The 22,184-nt window shown below is 43.7% G+C and overlaps 1 protein-coding gene across 1 annotated transcript in view; it reads left to right on the top strand.

Moving 5' to 3' along the window:
* The window catches only part of rp1l1a (rp1 like 1a), a 33,002-nt gene that overhangs the window by 5,426 nt on the left and 5,392 nt on the right, over positions 1–22,184 (top strand). The window contains exons 2-5 of the mRNA XM_026158113.2: positions 14,817–15,069; positions 15,855–16,253; positions 16,348–16,591; positions 16,701–21,451. Of these exons, the coding sequence (XP_026013898.2) occupies positions 14,836–15,069; positions 15,855–16,253; positions 16,348–16,591; positions 16,701–21,451 (5,628 nt within the window). The 5' untranslated portion in view covers positions 14,817–14,835. The remainder of the gene's footprint in view (positions 1–14,816; positions 15,070–15,854; positions 16,254–16,347; positions 16,592–16,700; positions 21,452–22,184) is intronic.

The raw sequence follows: 22,184 nt of genomic DNA, 5'->3' as shown, positions 1-22,184 counted from the left end.
GCTTTACCATTGTCTAGTTTGTGTACTCTGTCTGTAGCATGTAGCGCATGGGCTTCTTTTGATGCCATTTCCATGGTCACACTGATATTAATTGCCTTCTCAAGAGTCAAATCACTTTCCGTGAGCAATTTCTTCTGTGCAGCTTCATTTCTTAAACCACACACGAGTCTGTCTCTTAATGTGTCATTTAAAACATCTTTAAACTCACAGTGTTCAGCTAATTTGCGTAACGATGCAACGAACATTGTGACAGACTCACCCTCTTCTTGGTTTCGCTTGTGAAACTTGAACCGTTCAGCGATCACGAGGGGCTTGGGCGAGAAGTGTTTGGTCAGTGTGTCCACGATCTCTGTGAAACTTTTACTGCCTGGCTTTGCTGGCTGTAGCAGGCTCCTTAGCAGGGTAAAAGTCTTTGGGCCTATCACACTCAAAAAAATGGGCACCAGTTTAGCATCCTGTATGTCGTTAGCCGCAACGAAATATCCAAAACGCTCCGTATATGAGCTCCATTGCTCCGTGCTTTCGTCGAAGGGACCGATAGGGCCAGTAACTCCAGCCATTACTCGGCTCCTGGTTGAATGGCACTCTTCCCCTCACAACTGTTCCTTTTCGTAACGTCTCTTTTATCCGTTTATGTTTTGGTTAACGTCACTTACGGAGTCTGCCCTCGTCGTCCTGTCCGCTGTACATTCCTCCCCGTTTAGCTGAGGAGAAAAAAAAAAACGGCATCCACCTTCGCACACCGGTAGCGTCGTCCTACCTCCGGCGCCGTCTAACACCAGGTTAGCGCGAGGCATCAGCAGGAAAAAAAATGTAAAACTCCAAAGCGGACTGCAGCGTCGGTCCAGATGTCCTCGTCGCCACTTTTGTTATATCTTCACTCCGGGTTACTAGTATAACAATGATACTCGGACCACAACGTAACTTGCGGTATTTATTATAACAGAGCAACTTAACATGGAGCTAGCCCGAGCAACAGCCGAAAAGCATCGTTTCCCATAATGCATCGGGGCAAGCCCACTACGGATCCTGTTACAACCCAAAATACACAACACATGTTTTCTTTAAATTATTATTGTAGCTGACGCTGAAATGTTTGTGTGGGTTGCCATGACAACACCAAAGTGAATCTGAGATCGTTATTGTTTTCTATTTGTTTTCTTTATTTGCTTCTCATGCTTGTGTACATTTGCAGTAGGAAAGGTAATCTATGAATCCAGTGATATATCCTGCTTATAAGAAATGTTTCTGTTAAAATATTATTGTGAAGTAGTCACTTCCTGTGAGTTGCGGGAACCGGAAGTTGTGCGCGGGAGAGACAAGACAGAACGGTAACACGGCGGACTTTTCGGAATATACAACTTTTCTACTGCTGGTCTTACAAGGCGTACACGGTAAAAAAAATCATTATGCTGTTATTTGTTTAACACTTGTGCACCTTGTGAAAGGAAATAAGTGGCTGAGATGAATATCATATGTGCTATCGATATTATTTTACTTGTTTCTAGTTTTCACGGTGCTCCATGATTGTGAGAGGAATAAAAGAATTGTGGACATCAGTACGAAGCGTGGATTCTTTCGACCAGAGTAGAAACAGTGAAAACGTGTCCCAATCCATCTGGAGGCTTCGGTGTGCAAAGCTCTTCTCATCCTGCAGCAAGCTACAGGTCTCGGTTTGCAACGCGCTTCCCCTCCTGCAGCAAGCTACAGGCTTCGGTGTGCAAAGCTCTTCTCATCCTGCAGCAAGCCACAGGTCTCGGTTGCTTCTCATCCTGCAGCGAGCTACAGGCTTCAGTGGACACGTTGCTTTGCATTTTGTGACAACCAATCGGGAGCTGCAGATTCAGCGGACACTCCAAGAAGCGGTTTTAGGCTAAAGCGTGAGTCCTCAGGCTATATTGCGCAGTTATTATGCCTCATGAGTTGATGGATAGAACATGAGCTACAAATTTGCTGTAATGGACAAGGAAGTAATAGTGTTCAAATTTCGGATTGTGTAAAAAAAAAAAAAAAAAAAAAAAAGGACAATCTGTTGAAGTTCTGGAAATTATTGTTGTTTTCTTACCTGTTGCTTGCAAGCTTCATGAAGGCTGAAACTGAAAATTTATTTGCTGTCATACGTAAGAATCTAAGCTAAGGTTCCTTTGTGTTAATTTTAATAATTCTCCGCCTATTACATCCATTCTTGTAATTACCTTAGTTATCTTGTCCTCTTCATAAGATACCCCCTTTAAAGTCTGAAAATGTCTAAAGATGTTCATAGTCACCCTGATGTTATGTCAGAAGTACAAGATGCAGGGGATTTGGAAGAGGAAAAAAGTGTAGTGTCTGAGAAATCTGAGACAAAAGCAAGAAAATCCTCTCGTGAAAGGCGATTAACGCCAAAAATGCAGGAACTGAAAGATCAAGAGTTAACTCAAAAGGAGAAGAGGTTCAAAGCAACATACGAGAAATGGAAAAGCAACGTAAGAGACATTCGCACAAAGTTAAAGCAAGTATGCTCTGAGAGTGACATGTATGATATGATGGATGAGGCTGAGAAGCTTGAGTCTGAATTAAAGGAACAGTATGACAGAATTCGACTCCAAACCTCACCAAGTCAAGAATTTCGAAGAAAGATCGATGCATGCTCAGCCGTGACGGCCGACTTGCTGCAGCTGATGAGAGTACGTCTGACTGAAGATGAAGGTGAGTTTGAAACGGTGGCGGAAAGATCAAGGTTACGCATGCTACTTGATAATGAATATGCTAGGTCCATATATGGATCCACAGCCTCCAGAGTTACTGCACCCAGCTGTCACAATTCTAACCATCTCTCAGAGTCACCTAGCATTCCAGCTATGAGAGCGGAAGTGGCTGCTCAGCTGGCTGCAAAGAAAGCCGAAATTGATATGGAAGCTGCCATCGAAGCTCAACGTCAGCAGTTGAGAAAACTTGAAAATCAGAGGGACATTGATTCAGGCAAAGCTAAATGTCTACACTGAAGAAGAGGGAAGGGATGGGACACGCAGTCCTCCATTCAGCAAAGCGAGTGATGCACACCCCTTCGCTCACCACATCCCAGATCAAGAACGGCAGGTTGTGCAAAACGAGACATCATTGGTCCAATCGCTACAAGAGTCATTAGCTCTTACTCGCTTGCCAACTCCAGAACCTTCTGTATTCTCGGGCGATCCTCTGAAGTTTACAGAATGGAGCATAAGCTTCAAAGCCCTCATAGAGAGACGATGCTCTGACCCTGCAGACAGGCTATTCTACCTGCAAAAGTACATAGCGGGTGAGGCAAAATCCTCTCTTGAAGGCAGCTTCTACAGAAAAGATGAAGAAGCCTATCAACAAGCATGGGATAGGTTAAATGCTAGATATGGCCATTCCTTTGTAGTGCAGCGGGCTTTCAGAGATAAGCTAAATGGGTGGCCGAAGATTGGTGGAAAGGAATATCTCAAGTTAAGAGATTTCAGTGATTTCCTCCAAACATGTAGTAATGCCATGCCTCACGTAAAGGGCTTACAGGTTCTTAACGACTGTGAGGAGAATCAGAAAATACTAGTCAAGCTTCCTGATTGGGTGACATCTAGATGGAACCGTTATGTCACAGAGCAGCTAGATCGGGGCAACGACTATCCAAGCTTTCATGAGTTTGCTTCCTTTATCTCTAAGGAGTCACGCATCGCATGCAATCCAGTGTCATCCTTACATGCCTTAAGGCACTCTGCAGAGGCACCAGCAAGAGAGATGAAGCGTTCAAAAGCAAACACGTTTGCCACAAATGTGAAACCCCCGATTCCATCAAGCTCCACCGCCAAATCTGACCCTGGTGAAATCAAGTTGGGAGATGCAGGGAAACCAAAGAAATGGACCACACCAACACAAAATTCCAATAATGGCCAGTGTATTTTCTGTAGTGAGAACCATTCCATACATAAATCCAAGAGGCTTATGGACATGTCTGTAGAGGATAAGAAAAAATGCATACTTGAAAATAAGTTGTGTTTTGCATGTCTAAGAAAGGGTCACAATTCTAAAGACTGTAGGAACAGGGCCATGTGTGGCATATGCAGAAAGAGTCACCCAACGCCATTGCATGAAGATCGTTCTACAGCAGCATCAACACAAGGCGCAGTTGAAGAAAGTACGTTGTCATTATCATGTTGTGTGAGTGGAGGTGAAGGTGGGAGTACATCAATGATAGTCCCAGTGTGGATCTCAACACTTAGTGCTCCGGACACTGAAACCCTAGTGTATGCACTATTGGACACTCAAAGCAGTCACACATTTGTTGATCAGGAGGTGTGCGAAAAGCTACAAGCAACAATGGAACCAGTGAAACTTAAACTTTCCACCATGATGGGGAGAGACTCAGTCGTGAAGAGTCAAAGAGTATGCAAGCTCAAAGTTAGAGGATTTTCCTCTAATGTTTCCATCAGTTTGCCTCCAGCCTACACAAGGGACTTCATTCCCCTTGACCGCACACATATTCCCACTTGCCAGACAGCCAACAAATGGAAACACCTTGTAAGCATGGCCCAGGAGATACCCCCGTTGATGGACTGTGGTGTTGGATTGTTGATTGGATACGACTGCTCCAGAGCGTTAATTCCAAGAAGGGTCGTCACTGGGGGTGACTATGAGCCTTATGCTATTGAGACAGATCTTGGTTGGAGCATTGTGGGAAGCGCACCACAGCGTGTGCAGGCTAAAGATGTGACTGGTTTTTGTCATCGAGTGTCTGTCAGAGAGGTGCCACCCATAACACCATTTGCTGTCATCAAGGCCCTGGAGTCTGATTTTGCAGACACAAAACCTGGTGACAGAAGCATATCTCAAGAAGATATTTGCTTCCTGCAGATCTTGAAAGACAGAATCCAACAAAATAAGGATGGTCACCTGGAGATGCCTCTCCCTTTCAAAGCACGTCCGCATCTCCCAGACAACAAAGGGCTGGCGTTAGTACGGCTGAAGCATCTAAAGAGGAAGCTGGACAGAGATCCCAAATTCAAAATAGACTACGTGAGATTTATGGAAGGTGTCTTCAAGGATGGAGATGCAGAGAAAGTGGAAAACCAAGCAGAGCTGGGGAAAGTCTGGTATATCCCACACCAAGGAGTTTACCACCCCAGAAAACCAGGAAAAATCAGAGTGGTTTTCGACTGCTCTGCAAGGTATGAAGGCACCTCCTTAAACGACCATCTGCTAACAGGACCTGACCTCACAAATAGCCTAACAGCCGTGCTGTGCCGCTTCCGTAAACATCCCATCGCAGTCATGTGTGATGTGGAGAAAATGTTCCACAGGTTTCATGTGAGCGAGGATGATAGAGACTACCGTGGGAAAATGGAGACACAAACTCTGAACCCAGAGAGTACCGCATGAAGGTTCACCTGTTTGGAGCATCATCATCCCCTGGCTGCGCCAATTATGGCATGAAGCACCTTGCCAGCCAATGTGAGAAAGAGTACCCCTCCGCAGCTAACTTCATCCAGAAACATTTCTATGTCGACGATGGTCTCATAAGTGTAGAGTCGGTGGGTAAGGCAATTGAACTGGTCAAAGAAGCCCAAGCCGTGTGTGCCAAAGGAAAGCTGCACCTTCACAAATTTCTCTCCAACAGCCGAGAGGTCCTTGACTCTGTCGATGTTGCAGAGCGTGCTACGGAGGTAAAGAATGTTGATCTTAATCACGAGGATTTACCAGTTCAAAGAGTGCTAGGTATAAGGTGGAATGTTGAAAATGATAGCTTCTCCTTCAAGGTGTCACTTGAGGAGAAACCAGCAACGCGCCGAGGGATTCTCTCAATTGTGGCCTCCTTGTATGACCCTTTGGGGTTTCTAGCCCCAGTCATTCTTGAAGGGAAAAGAGTGCTGCAGGAGATGTGTCAGAGAGGCACAGGGTGGGATGAGCCACTACCCAAAGGCTTGAAGTTAAGGTGGGAGACTTGGATGAAGGATCTGGAGAACCTGGAAAGAATTGAAATTCAAAGATGCTTCATACCTGACAGCATTGGCGAGATTCAAAGAGTCGAGCTTCATCATTTCTCTGATGCAAGCAGTCAAGGGTATGGCCAGTGCTCTTACATCAGAGTGGTAAGCAGAGAAAGGGTATGCTGCTCCTTGGTCATGGGCAAGGCGAGGGTTGCACCAACCAAAATAGTTACCATACCGAGACTTGAGTTAACTGCAGCAGTAACCTCGGCATCTGTGAGCAGCATGTTAAGAGAGGAGCTAGAACTCAAGGTTGATGACGAATATTTTTGGACAGACTCAAAGGTCGTGCTTGGTTACATCAATAATGAAGCAAGAAGGTTCCATGTGTTCGTGGCAAACCGCGTGCAGAGAATTCGAGAAACCACCGATGCACGGAAATGGTACTATGTTGACACAGGAGAAAACCCTGCTGATCATGCCTCGAGAGGCCTCAAAGTAGCTGACCTCATCAAGTCAAATTGGTTCTCTGGTCCCAGCTTTCTATGGGAAAGAGAGATAGCCACAAAACAGGCTACTTCAGATTTGCTGGTGGGAGACCCAGAGGTGAGGACTACTCAGGTGTTGAAGGTTGATGTAGCAAGGCAGTTTGACATCCAGAAGCATCTGCTGCGGTTCTCAAGATGGACTACAGCTGTCAACGTCATTGCTCGTATCCAGCGGCTGGCAAAGAGGATCAGGACCGCTGAGCCTTTAAGCGTGGAAGAGAGAAAGCAAGCTGCACAGACTCTCGTCAAGCTTGCACAACAAGATGCCTTTCAAGAGGAGTTAAACACACTCAGCCAGAAACTAGGAAGGCTGCCTTGCAACCACCAACTCTTTCAGCTTGACCCATTTCTCCAAGATGGCATAATGAGAGTAGGAGGAAGACTGAGGAAGGCATCTGTGCCTCTTGAGTTAAGACACCCAGTGATCCTTCCTAAAGATGGTGCTGTTACAAACCTCATCATTGCACACCATCATACCAAGATACAACACCAAGGCAGAGGACAAACCCTCAATGCCCTGAGAGCCAATGGTTACTGGATCACTGGTGGAAGTAAGGCTGTAGCCCAATACATCAGGCAGTGTGTACAGTGCAGGAGAGCCCGCGCGCCACCAGAGGAGCAACGGATGGCAGATCTACCTAGTGACCGTGTTGATCCCACACCACCATTCACTTATTGTGGTATGGACTGCTTTGGTCCTTTTCACACCAAACAAGGTCGCAAAGATCAAAAACGGTACGGCCTCCTCTTCACATGTTTTTGCTCAAGGGCAGTGCATATAGAGATGTTGGAGGATTTGACGACTGACGCATTCATCAATGCCTTGCGCTGCTTCATTGCCCTTCGTGGAGCTGTTAGGCACATTAGGTCCGATCAGGGAACTAACTTTATGGGGGCAAGAAACGAGATGGCAAAGGCTCTGAAAGAACTTGATAAGGAAAGAGTGACTGCATACCTAGCAGAAAATCAGTGCGACTTCCAGATGAATACGCCCCACTCTAGTCATGCTGGAGGCGCATGGGAGCGTCAAATCCGGACAGTGAGAAGCGTACTGAGCACAGTCCTTGCCTGCAGTGTGGGAAGGTTGGATGATGCTTCATTGAGGACATTCCTTTATGAAGCTATGTGCATCGTGAATAACCGCCCACTCACTGTTGATAACATCAATGACCCCAAAAGCTTGGAGCCACTCACACCGAACCACTTGATCACCATGAAATCCTCAGTCCCACTTCCACCTCCAGGTAAATTCGTCAAGGAGGACCTGTATGCTAAGAAACGGTGGAGAAGGGTACAGTATTTGACTGAGCAATTTTGGCACAGATGGAGAAAGGAATACCTGGCCAATATTGCTCTGAGACAGCGATGGCATACACCAAGACGTAATGTGGAGGTGGGTGACATTGTGATTCTCAAAGAGGAAGATGTTCCTCGCAATGAATGGAAACTTGCTAGGGTTGTGGAAGCACATGAGGATGATGATGGACTTGTACGGAAGGTGACAATCCAGACTGGTGATCGGAAGTTAGGAAAGGGAGGCGAACGCCTCGTCCAACCCTCAATCATTCAGAGACCCATTCAGAAATTAGTGGTCCTGGTGAAAAACAGCTAAATGGGAAAAATGTCATTCATTGATTAGATTTCCCTTCTAAAATAGAAGTTGTCATTATGCTGTACTTCATGCACATGTTATGGAGATGTAAAATCTACTGTTCATATTGTTGAATTCATTTGTTGAGAAAAGAATATTGTTTATGTCAATGCAAGAATGTTTAAAACAACAACATGGTGCTTGGGAATTACCATTGATATAATGAGAAATGCAAGTGTATTTACGTTCTCAATTGTAATAATCAAAGGTAATTGGTGGGAGTGTAGCTGACGCTGAAATGTTTGTGTGGGTTGCCATGACAACACCAAAGTGAATCTGAGATCGTTATTGTTTTCTATTTGTTTTCTTTATTTGCTTCTCATGCTTGTGTACATTTGCAGTAGGAAAGGTAATCTATGAATCCAGTGATATATCCTGCTTATAAGAAATGTTTCTGTTAAAATATTATTGTGAAGTAGTCACTTCCTGTGAGTTGCGGGAACCGGAAGTTGTGCGCGGGAGAGACAAGACAGAACGGTAACACGGCGGACTTTTCGGAATATACAACTTTTCTACTGCTGGTCTTACAAGGCGTACACGGTAAAAAAATCATTATGCTGTTATTTGTTTAACACTTGTGCACCTTGTGAAAGGAAATAAGTGGCTGAGATGAATATCATATGTGCTATCGATATTATTTTACTTGTTTCTAGTTTTCACGGTGCTCCATGATTGTGAGAGGAATAAAAGAATTGTGGACATCAGTACGAAGCGTGGATTCTTTCGACCAGAGTAGAAACAATTATTATAAACAAATCAGGTCAGCAGCTAAATAGGACACATCCAGAACAAGGAAATCGCAGACTTACAACAGCAACACTAACAGAAAAACAATCATCGGAACAGGAGTTTAGTAGGAACAGTGTGCAAAGGGGGCCATTCTCATTCCCAATGTGCAACATACCGCCGATTTGTCACGTCCCAAGGCGTCCCATAGGAACACGAAAGGTAACTTTCCGAGTCCCTGTGATACGCGCCGGATTGTGGATGCAATCCAATAGACTCCCGGCAGTAACACACATTCCAGCCTTGTATTCCAGCCCTAACCCTAACCTTAATCCTAATGATAAACACAGTCTTAATCATATTAGATAGTGTTTTCCAGAGCTATTAATGATGAGAAAGTAAAATAAATGTACATGTGTTGATTCATTCCAAAAGGTTCTCATGTTTCCGAACGCGTAACGTACAGACGGATGTGGTGACTGAAAGCGTAACATACTGAGGATTTGTCACATAGCGTCGGTATGTTACACTTTGGGATGAGAACGTGTTGGTGCAAAGACCCACTGTGTGAGGACGCTTAACCATGTTGCCTCACTGATCAACTAAAGGATGGGATAAAATAAATGCTAATAGTATTTATAACAATACTTTAAGTAATAACTATAATCCTTGTCCTGCTATATGCTGGCATCATAAGTATACATATAGTATTTTAACACCCAAATACCCACCTATGACAAGAAGAAAACAATATGTGTATACATTTATACATATGCCAATGCTATAAGGTTCTATGGGGGTGATTAAGCTTGGTGATCTAATAGTAAATACATTAGAGGATTACCTAGGCAACCATAACCTGGAACATCAAGTGTCTTTGGTGAAAGTCTTTTCCACCAGTGCGATATTTGAATGTGCTCCAATCAGGGCCGGCCCGTGGCATAGGCCGTATAGGCAAATGCTAAGGGCGCCGTCCATCAGGGGGCGCCACGCCAGTGCCACAAATGTTTGGGGAAAAAAAAAAAAAGTTGGTACTATTATTTCTAAATACAAAAAATAATCCCACGTTAATTAAAATGCAAAGTAAAGCTTATTTAATAGAAATATTATTTGTTACAACATTACGCCCCCCCCTCCCCGCACGGTGCGCCCCCTCCCTTCCCGTATCATGGTTCCTTTTGGACGTCACCACATCAAAAAATCAACACAAGATGTCAAAACGGCCAAAACTGTCAGGTGCCCAGGGAAGAAAAAAGAGAGAAGAAGAGGAGGAGAAACGAGAAAAAGACAGAGGTAGGTAACGTTAGCCTACATGAAATTATTTGTCTGAATGTGATAGTAACCTAAATTTTTAGCATTAAGCTAATGTTACATGATTCGCTAATTGCTAATCAATAAATAGCTAGTTAACTGTTTTAACGTCAGTTAATATTGTGGAGGGGGCTAAATTGTTATGGAAAATAATAATGTAACGTTAGGTAATTACAGTACTCCCACCTTTCCCACCATTCCTCATTTGTATTCATCTTTTAAGCAGGTGTTTTTTGTTTACATTGTTATTGCCTTCTGGTTAGCTAACGTTTACAGGTAATAGTCACTTTTCCACCCCTGTATATATTATAGTTGTAAGCCTAGTTGTTAAAGTGCACATCATTAATGTTAATTAAGCAATATCACATGAGAGGGAATGCTGTTTTTTAATATGAGCACTGCTGTGATTCGGTCAAAGATAATCATAACATAACATTCTCATATGATTTTATACTGTTACTTTGCATTCTGCTATTCAGCATTTCACTGTAATGATGACAATAAATTGAATCTAATCTAATTTGCATATCAGTTAAGATCACGAAATTTCCCACGTGTGGGACTAATAAAGGTTATCTTATCTTATCTTATCTTATCATACATATATCTCTTTGGTTTTTCATTTATATTATATCATTTCATTTTATTCCTGGAATCATATGTTTTTATTATTAGACTTTAATACTCAGTGGTGTCACATACTCCTCTCTTCAGATGCACTGTTGAAGTTTCTAAATCCCACCCCTGGGCCATCTACCACATCTACCGCTGCTGCCTCCACTTCAGCAGCACAACCCACCAGTGATGCAGCATCAGCAGCACAACCCAGCCATGATGCAGCAGCATCAAGCGGTCTTCCTGTTGCCTTATTTATATTGTATTTTTAATTTATTTTATCCAACTTGTTGACACGTTTTATTGTGTTTATGTATGTAAAATTTATTGTATTTCATATATTCATTTTTTATTTTTTGTATTCATTTATTTATTCATATATTTTTTTATCTTGTTAATTATTCTGATTGTGAATTTGCTTTCTTTAAGTAAAAAAAAAAGGTCAAAGACAAAGCTATTCGGTTTCTTGTGAGTACATACACTACACTGCCGATGTAGGGGGGCGCCACCTAAAATCTTGCCTAGGGCGCCAGATTGGTTAGGGCCGGGCCTGGCTCCAATCATATTCATATGCAAACGGCAGCTAAAATGACCATGTGTAATGTGGCCAGTGTCACTTATGAATCCGCAAATAATTAACACTCTGTCTCTAACACACTTTATATGCATGTTTGTGTGAGCCTCTTTTCGCTCACTGTTTTGTTCACCCTCATCGTTCGTGTCAGTACCATCTCCCGACCACAGTGGGCAGTTCTTTTCCAGATAATAAAAAACTTAAAATATGAAAAAGCTGGCAACAGGCTGTTGAAATTATCGGAGCCAATAGCAGCTAAAGAGCTTGTTAAGTTTGGACGTGTTCTTTAGGTACAGATATAGACCGTTAATCCCACTAAAAGAAAAGATAATGGAATAAGAACTGTGGATATAAATAATATGCCATCCGCTTACCCACACTGGGAAAGCAATACACAACATTCATATTTATCATTTAGAATACCTACTAGACAAATACTTTTTTTTTTCTTTCTGCAAGCTGCTGTGCAACCCACCTTGCCCTTCAGCTCCTCCTTTCATGCTGTGTCCAGCCTGATCAATGCCACAACTGTTGTCTCTGGTGCTGGTTTTGTGCTAGGTCTTGCTGCTGCTCTTTCCCCTTCTGGCTTTGTGAGATGGTGCTTTGCCAGACTGAGACAATCAGCTGGTCGTGATTGGCTCATTACAGATTTACTGCTACTCTGTCTGTAGTATTAGAGGGTTTTTTTGCCAGGGCAGCAGTTGGTGGTTTCAGGGGTTTCTAGACAGGAGGAACCCTGCTGTTAGACAGGTTGTGTGTAATTACAATCCTCCAACTAGATCCCTGTGTGTGAGGAAGACACAGATAGAGGGCGTTATATGTGCTAAAACCTGTGGCCTCTGCACCAACTCTGCAACCAGAATGTGAAAACCGACTGCCTTTATCTGACTTTATCTAAGTCAGACTTTTTTTAAGACTTTATCTACCTAACTTTGTCCTTCGGCGTCCTGTAACTTTCACGTTGACATGATTCAAATTATAATTTCACTAACAATCTAAACATCTTTGATGTATTTGCCACTTGCCTATTAATATTTCTATTCAATCTCAATAATTCAACCTCACAACTACAAATTAGCATATGTGTCTTCTGCTGCTCAGGTGCGGCATGCATAAGAGCATCACTTGCCTTATTAACGTCTTGGCCTCACCATAGCAACCCCTCCTTCTCCCACACACACACAGAGGTTCTTAAGCAGGCTTTTCATTCTATCCTTAGCCTCACCCCTCCTGTCTTCTCCTATCTCCTCAGTTCTCCTCTCTCCACCCCCACTCCCTTCCTCCCTCCTCTTGTCCATCTGCCATTTTACCCTGAGAGCTGGAGAGTGGAATCAGGGACTCTGCTTTATATGTACACTCGGGGATCGCCACCATACACACTTGCACAATTACTGCAAACCAGTCTCCTGGTCTGACTAGATATCCACAAATTTCTCTTCAGCTTTTCCATACCTCTTTGGACCATGCTTCCTGAATATGTGAGTAGTGCAACTAATACATATGGCATGGAAAAAGTGGTTGTTAATTAGTGGCAGCAGTCATTCTCCTGTTCTTTTACGACAACGGTAAGCATCTTCAAATCATTTGAAAAAGATTCTAAACGAGCAAAAACATTAAATCTGCTATAATAATGCTTTCATGGGAAAATAATAGAGCTTTATGTTGAAAAGGCTTAAACCTACAATGCTGTTTTCTGTTAATGGTTTGCTTCAGTGTAATGTGTTAAAGGCTAGTGTGAGTCAGAGTTTTGTATTGGAAAGAAAAATCTGTGTTAGATATGAAATGATCAGTCCATCGAGCAGTCCGTCCACAGCTTTTCATTTAACAGATGAGTCATTTATTCTGCTTAAATGTGAGAACTTTAAGCTTTGTTTGTCATATATAAACTGGGACTGTTGGTGTGCTTCTAAAAAAAATAGTTTTTAAGAAGTATTTGTAATTCATTAAGTCTAAAAATAGCACTGAAGAAACTAGATGAGATTAACAGAAAGTGAAAATATTCCTTTATTCCACTTCTAAAATCTGATATATTGATTCCATTAAATCTTGAATGTCAGTGAGAAAGAAGCAGAGGGTGATAATGAAACACTAACTGAATGTGTTTAAGTGTCTGAAAGCTCTAAGCTAACATTTGCTTGGATTAACTTGCCTCTTTGCTGGAAAAACTTGCTTAGTGCACATGGACATCAGCATAGCTGTAAGCCTGAGACCTTCCTTTAGTCCCACAGCATAATCACCTTCCCACCGCTTCAGTGGTTGCTTTTCATGTTGCACATCAAAAGCAACTTTGTTGTCCATTTCAGAAGAAAGCCAGAATAAGTTATATGAGATCGACTGAGTTAGTTTCAAGTGTAAAATAAACGTTACAGTCAGTTTTATTTATGCTGTTCTACACTGAAAACCTGTTTAACATGTCCCTAAATGTTGGGTTAACTGTGCCCTTCATAGAATTTTAAATGATATGTTTGATGTAATGTTATTAGGAAAGACTGAGCTAAAGAGGCATTAAGAAGCAGTGTCAACACTGATTTGGCCTCGTGAGACTTAAAAGCCTGCTAAGCCCATCAGAAGACATAACAGGAAACAATCAAGAGGCACATTGTGACCACATGCACTGAGTAGAAAAAGTGATATTTGTCTTGATGCTGAAGGATTTAAGGGTCACCACAGCAGATCTCTCAACATACACGTGAAATTAGCTTGTGGTTTTTATAACTATTATATAAGCTAATATGTGTGTCGATACAGACCTGAAACCCATCAAAACTCAAAACTAACAAGTAGTTATTTGCAGTGTTCATCTATGTTCATCCATGTGTTGTAAAACTAGAGAAAAAAGCTAAATGTTTGAAATACTCAGCATATGTTATGTAAGCCGATTGATGCTGCCTTTCCAGAAGCAGGGCAGAAACTTTTTACGTCTGTTCCAAACAGGATTTCTATACGTGTCCTAGGCCACACTAATAAAAATAGCTCCCTGTGCGAAGCTCCGCCTTTAACATCCATGTAAATCTAGCATTTGTCTACAGTTTATCTTGTTAATTCACAGTAAAGTATGTGGCTTGTTTTTGTTGAACTTTTGTAGGATTTGCAGTTCTTATTCAAAAAACAAATTGAAACTGATCAATGATCATCGATGATCGGGGGGGGGGGGGGGACTGCACAGAATATTTTGAGGGAATCCAGGTAAATGTCTTTTTCTAGAAAATCATTACAGAAACAAGACATTCACCTCAGCAGCTGTAAAAGTGACAGCTTATTATTAGAATTTAGTTGTAAACGATACAGAAGGTTTTTCCCACCAATGTCAGCTAGTCCTTTCAGCGGATGTCCTGTCCTAAATCCTCCATTAATCATCCTGATTAAGACTTGTTCTTCTTGTGAGTGTGATTAGCACGCACGGGATCAGAAAAATAAACAGAAACCTGCAGAAAAAAATAAACATGTTCTTATCTTTGTGTGTTTCCCAGGTGTATGTGAGACCACAGCATGCATTCGGTCCAGACAGGGCTGTGGAACCCCCGGCCCCCATTTAAACATGTCTTCCCCATCCCTGCCCCGCCCCCTTCCAACTCGCGCCCCGCTCACGTGAGCTCAACCACCCCAGCCAAACGGATCACATTCTACAAAAGTGGTGACAGCCAGTTTGGGGGCGTCAGGATGGCCATCCACAAGCGCAGCTTCAAATGCTTTGACGCCCTGCTGGACGACCTTTCTCAAAAGGTTAGATGAACTGTAGTAGAGACTTCTTTTGAAGCTGAATGCTTAGATGCATGCATATAGGTCAGGGGTGTCAAACATTAGGCCTGGGGACTAGAACTGAAGAGTAAAAGACTCCAATATGACCCTTGGACAGCTTTGCAAAATGTGAAGTAGGATATAAATGTATAAATTTTAGACTTTTAACTGTATTTAAGCATTTCCTACTGATAAAGACCTCTCTCGTGGCCATCCATATGACACAAAAGTAATATCACAGTGTAAAAAACAAAACAAAAACACAAGAACAGACATTTTCTGTCAATTAACAAAAATGTTATGCTTTATAATTACAGGACAGTCTGAGCAATGAACTACCACAACATTTTCTTTCATTTTATACATTTATCAAATACTTTCACTCATCTGGCCCACTAAGATATAAGGTGCGGCATGCTGTATGTGGCTTTGACTTTACTGATGCAGGTCTTTTCACCTCTTAACATCCACGCTAATCAAAGGTTATGGTTGGGTTTTGCTTTAGCCACATGATAAATAAGCAATTTTTCAGGAACTGTTGATTTCAAATTAAATCCCAATTATTTTGTCATTACATGTTCGAAACAACTGAAAATCCTACAAAATGGGGTGGATATTTAACAAACCCTAGATGGGTGGATGTTAAGTGGCTAAAACGGCGCTTGTCCTGATCAGCAGTGCTTTATACAATGTAGGGAGAGCAATACATGGATACGAGATAGAGACAGATTAACAGTCACATTTGATATTTATGTACAATTTGTCCACAGGTACCGCTGCCATTTGGTGTGCGGACTGTGACCACCCCTCGTGGCACTCACACCATCAAACACCTGGAGCAGCTCCAGGATGGTGGCTGCTACCTCTGCTCTGACCGACGCCAGGCGAAGCCAGTAAACATGGAGCTGGTCAACAAACACTCAGGCATCTGGTACCATCACAACCGGAGGCCCCAGAGGCCTGAAACGTCATCCGCAACACCACCTGGCCATTTGCATATGCCTTACAGACAGCGACGGATCTTGCTCGTGAAGAACAGCGAACCGGGGATGAGGAGGAGCGTGGTCCTGAGCAGAAGGACAGCCAGGAGCCTGAGAGCTTTTTTAGATGAGGTGTCCGAAGTGATGCAGTTTCATGTCCGCAAGATCTACACTGTAGAGGGACGCAGGGTAAAAAGTTATATTTATTTGAATTTGCATAGTAAAACTTTGCAAAGGTTGCTCATTTTAGTGAAAACTGTTGACTCTAGTGAATTGTTTCCAGATTGACAGCGTTCAAAGCCTGATGACTTGTCCAGGTGTTCTGGTATGTGTTGGCCGGGAAGCCTTCAGCCCCTTGCTGATAAACTTTATTAGGAAAACTTCAGAAGAGAAACTCCCTGGTCTGGGTCCCCGGACTCCTGGAAATGGGGCACGATCCCCTGCTACTCAAGGAATAAGGTCCCCACCTCATGGAGCTCAATCCAGAGCCAGTGAGTACAGCGAAGGACATGAAAGCAAGAAAAATGGTGAGTTTTTTAGACAACTGGGCAAGTTAACAACAGACAAGTTTTAAAAGGTACAAGAAAAAGAGGGAATACATTTTGTTAAATATTGTACTTTTCTCTTTTCCTTCAGTTAACTTTGGTCTGGAAACCAAAAAGAGCATCATTCACCCTCGTTCTGATTCCTCAAACCGCTCGGCACGTTTCTCTTTTTCCTCTGAAAAGTCATATGGCAATGGTGTCACTGCATGCCCCCAGGGAAAGCCAGCCATTATGAATGATGACATTGAAAAGCGTGTTCTGGTAAATAAAGATGGCAGCCTCTCGGTGGAGATGAGGGTGCGTTTTCACCTCCAGAATGACGAGACCCTCCAGTGGTCCACTCAAATTAAAAAATCTCCATCTCTGAGCAATGAATGTTGCCCTCTAAGTCAGGCTCAGCCTCATTATCTCCAGCAGGGCCAGTCAGAAAGTTGTTCTGACCCTGATTCAACATCCTTTGATCAGTACGGTGTGGACTATTCCAGCCAGCCGCTGCAGTGCGAGTTGGAAGGGAACCGCTGCCCGTGTTGCCATCAGAGGCATGAACAGCATTACGACTTATGGGAAAACCCTGCACACAGCCATAAATCAGCTCCTGTTCCACCCCCACATGCACCCAGCCACACCCACAGTATGATGAGACATACGCACTCTTCTAGCTCTTCCTCATCGTGCAATTCAAGAAGGGTGGTGCGCTGCAGAGCACGGCTCTCCAGCTGCGGGGGTGGCTCAGGTTCAGAGCAGAGCAAACTGGTCCAGGAGGAAATGTGTGTAACCGAGCAGGTTGAGCACAGATTAGAGGTAGAGCAGGATGGGGACACCCATATTGAGGTACACAAGGTGAGCCGGTGTTGCAGTCGAAGTGAAGTGGTTGTCGCGGACAGTAACCTTCAACCACTCAGAAGAAAGTCAGCTGAAGACGAAGAAGATCGCCCGCCATCAGCAGTCAGCAGCTCCTCACATGTCCTTCAGTCGTTGAAAGAAGATGAAGATGATGAGGACGATGATCTGCCACCAAGCATCTCACGGTGTTACCATAGCAATGAACCGTCCCCAACCCCTGAAACTCAACTGCACGAAAAGCCAATAAATGACGTCTCAGCCAATTCTTTCCACTCTACCAAACACAAGGAGCAGGAAGAGCTAGGAAGCAGGGCAGTGTCTGCAGCCTCTTCCTGTCTCTGTGGAGGAGCTGCCGCTTGCTCAGCTGGCCCAGATGAGGTAGATCAAGTCCCTTGCAACACATCTAAAATAAGCGTAACCAGGATGTCAGAATCAGAGGAAGGAGGGGCCTGTGATGATGATGAAGGGATAAAGAGGGCTGTAAGTGACTTGTCAAATCACACAGGCCTCTCAGCAAGCTCTCAAAAGTCAGCGACTTCCAGCGTGTGTCCGAATTGCGGGGGCTGCAAACGCAAGGTCGATTCTGTTTCCGGTGGCAGGGAATCACAGAGAACCAATCGTTCCAACCAAGCCTCTCCCCTTCCTAACAGTGATGATGCTGCCTCAGATGTTTCTACCCAATCCAACAAAACCAACCTCACCAATAATGGACGCCTCTCTGCCACACCAAATATCTTGGAGGGCAAAGTATCCAGTGCCATGTCTAGAACATCCAGTCCTCAGGCAACACAAAAAGAGAAAGAAAGGGCTCCCAGTGCTACTTCAGCTACAAGCCACAGGTCCAATAGATCACACAACTCTGGCTGTAAGGGCAACACTGATATTCGTGCAAAAAAAGAGGACAAGAGAAGCTTCAGCGTAGTGTCAAATCAGTCTGCAAAGTCCAGCAAGTCTGAACACACAAGTGAAGCTCCTGATATCAGTTCAAGGGAGACAGCAGTCAGCGAGAACACTGTAGAAAGAGCAGTCAGCTCCTTGTCAGCCAAATCTTGTGTTTCAGCTCAGACTGATGCATCAGTCAAGTCTCGTAACTCCACCTGTCAGTCAGGAGCTAAAGGCACATCCCAAAGTGACAATCCAGCTGTAGAAGAGCGTGACCCAAACAACAGAGCTCCCAGTAGCCTCTCTGTGAAGTCAAATGTGTTTGCAAAGGCTGAAAAGGCTGAAAGACCTGATAGTGCTAGATCAAAAAACTCAAATATTTCTGTAAAGTCCAGCATATCACAGAGGTCGACTTGCAGTAACTGTGTAAAAGCGACAGGAGTTGAAGCTACCATAAAGGTAACTGGAAAAGGAACAGAAACAGAGGTAGAGGAAAGACCAACAAGTGCAATGTCATCAAAGTCCAACCTGTCTGCAAAGTCTATTAAATCCCATAAGTCCACTAAAGCCTCAGAGCATGGGGGAGAGGGAGAAGAAAGGGCACCAAGTCAAATGTCTGGCACGTCAGTTAAATCGAACAAGTCTGCTAAGTCTACAAAGTCGTTCAGGTCTAAATGTGATGGCAATGAAATGGTGACATGTTCAAGCTCAAAGACAGCAGATGAAGCTGAAGAAAAAAAGAACAATCTTAAACTGGTAAATAATGAGAGGACACCCAGTGCAGAGTCCTCCAAATCTCATGAATCTGACAGTAATCAAAACACAGAATCAGACTCCGAAATAGTACACAAAACAGAAAAAGCTGAGAAGCGAACTGCTAGTATTTTATCCCATAAGTCAGCTTCCTCTGCAAAGTCTCACAGTACAAAGATAGAGGGAGATGACATGGTGGACAGAGCCCCTAGTGCCAAGTCCTCCAAGTCCCAGAAGTCAAATCACACAACTGCATCTCCAGTTCCAAGTGAAGCTAAAGAGAATCAGGAGAGGGTGGAAAGTGTCATGTCTGCCAAGTCAAAATCTTCAGTAAGGTCCAACATTTCTCATAAATCAAATTCAAGTGCAAATGTTGTCACCATTAAAACGCCTACAGTTGATGACGAGGAAAATGTGACGAATGAGAGAGCACCAAGTGCTGCATCAGGAAGATCAAATGTTTCATCTACAGTGTCTCAAAAGTCAAATTGTAATGGAAAAACTGATATTTCTATTATTGAAACAGCGGATGGAGACAAAAAGGTAACAAATGAGAGTGCACCAAAAATTAAATCTAATGTCCAAACTCTCTCACCTAAGCGAACACGTTCGCCGCGGATGCGCTCTCCCGATGCTTCAGCCGCATCCACCAAAAGTTGTAAGTCTCCTGTGCAGCAGTTGTTGAATGGCTCTGATGCTGGAGACACAAGAGGGCCCAGTGTCTTGTCAGTTCACTCCGCGGGCTCTGCTAAATCTGGCAAATCCAGATGCTGCTGTGGAGCCACTTCAGAATTTGATGAGGCAAAAACGGAAAAGGAGAACAAGGATAAAGAGGTGAAGCTCAAGGTGAAAAGTGAGAATGTTTCTGAGCGAGCAGGCAGTGCCGTGTCATCAGGAGGCACAGACCATCCTTTGAGTCAGAACTCAACAGAATCGGTCTCTCTTGGGTTACCTGAAGAAACATCTGCCTCAGACAGTGGGAAGTCTAGCGTCTGTGTTCACAGAAGTGCTGAGAGCAATGACGAGGGCCAGGCAAAGACCTCAACTCCCAGTCTCCCAAAAAGCCCAGAGGTTTCCACCATGAAGGAGGATGTGGAGATAACGGGGTCCACCGTTTCTCAAAAATCCAACAGTACTGGCAGGAGGAGGGGTTCAGCAGTGGATATCCCAACTATTGAAACTCCATCAGGTGAAGAAAATGGATTGCAAAAGACAGAAAAAGCAGCAAGTACAATTTCAGTCAGAAGCAGCAGGTCTAACAAGTCTTCTTGCAACTGTAAGTCTAAAGAAAAACATGCTAATGCTAGCTCGACCAAACTTGGAAATGGCAGTGAAACAGAAAATGTGAAGTCTGCTCCAGTGACAAATAGTAGCAACAGCAGGAACTCATCTGCAATGTCATTAGCAGGTGCGAAAGTCCAGATAAAATCCTCTGCAAACACAACAGCAAAAACAGTTCCTGGAAACTCAGAAAATAATGGCACGGAAAATCAAAAAAACCCTAGAGCAGCTAGTGAGGCCAAACAGGAAGAAGACACTGCATACAGTAAAGTAATCTCCTCCCAAAGTCCCTGTTGCCTCAGGGCTGAGTCGGCAGATTTAGCTTCAGTTCAGAGTAAAGAAAAAGATCAGGTCGAATGTAAGTCCAGATTTAGCACAGGGAGCGATTGTGGTAGTGTCAAAATGGCCAGCTCTCTGAAGAAAGGAACCCCTATCAAGTCCTCAAGCCCTTGTCCCTTACACAGCAAAGTAGAGACATGCAGTGAAAGCACTTTGTCTCAATCTCTGTCTGCTGCTGACTTGCTAAAGGAAACAATGGCTGCAGCACGCCCATGCAGCCGACAATCTAAAGCCAGTAAGTCCAGTGACAAGTCCAAGAGCAAGAAAAGTGGAATGTGTCAAAGACGCAGCAATCAGATGGATAAAAGAGAGGAACTGACACCTGCCTGTTTGCCCAACACGTCCCCCAGTGAGGTTGTTAGTGACTGGCTGCGAAGTATTCCTGCTAACAGCAGCATGCTAGCACTTGGCGATGAGTTTAATGAGGAAGAGCTGACGCCAAAGGAAATGGAAGAGATGCCTGGAGGAGAGTTAGCACAGGAGAGTCCTGAAGGTGAGAAGTTAGAATTGGAGGAAAAAGGTGACCCTGAAGAGGATGAAGAGAAAGAAGATGAAGCTAAATGTGAGATAGCACAGGAGGAGAAGGGCTCAGATCCAACTTCAGGAGATGCAGAGGGGACTTCTGGTCGCCCTAGTGCTCTACTATTACAAAGTGAGGCTCTGCCTAGAAGCTGGCAGTCTTCTGCAGCTGTGATGAAAGTTCTTCTAAGTTCTTCTCTGGGTCGATGTAGGAGTATGCCCGAGGTAAGCCAGTTACTTTTTTGTGACAGAAAATTATTCTGCTATACAGAGCTATAGATAAAAAGTTGCATCACCAGAGGCATCAGGAATAAAACTGCCACGTTTGTGGCAATCACTTGTGAGCAAGTGAGCAACCAAAAGTACTTGACTTGCTGGGAAATGTACCATGTTCATGATCCATTTGACCCTACATAATTAACATGCAAATTTTCAAATTTAGAAGTTATAAGTTTTGGGTTAGATATGCCAAATAAATGGTAAATGGCCTGTATTTATATAGCGCTTTACTAGTCCCTAAGGACCCCAAAGCGCTTTACATATCCAGTCATCCACCCATTCACACACACATTCACACACTGGTGATGGCAAGCTACATTGTAGCCACAGCCACCCTGGGGCGCACTGACAGAGGCGAGGCTGCCGGACACTGGCGCAACCGGGCCCTCTGACCACCACCAGTAGGCAACGGGTGAAGTGTCTTGCCCAAGGACACAACGACCAAGACTGTCCAAGCCGGGGCTCGAACCGGCAACCTTCCGATTACAAGGCGAACTCCCAACTCTTGAGCCACGATCGTCTGATGACGAATATGTGAAAATGACATGAAAAGAGGTGGATGTTAACATAAACTACCTTCAGTCCTAAACAGGCAACCTGTGTCCCTGCAGATCTTAGATGTTAAATCTAGAAATCCTAAAATTCTGCTCAGTTAATTTCAGGATTTTGAAATTCCTTT

This window comes from Astatotilapia calliptera, chromosome 23 (genome assembly GCF_964374335.1).
Source record: "Astatotilapia calliptera chromosome 23, fAstCal68.1, whole genome shotgun sequence".
In the NCBI taxonomy this organism is placed as follows: Eukaryota; Metazoa; Chordata; class Actinopteri; order Cichliformes; family Cichlidae; genus Astatotilapia; species Astatotilapia calliptera.
The sequence above is the reverse complement of the archived record's forward strand: the minus strand, read 5'-3'. Positions and strand labels throughout refer to the sequence as shown.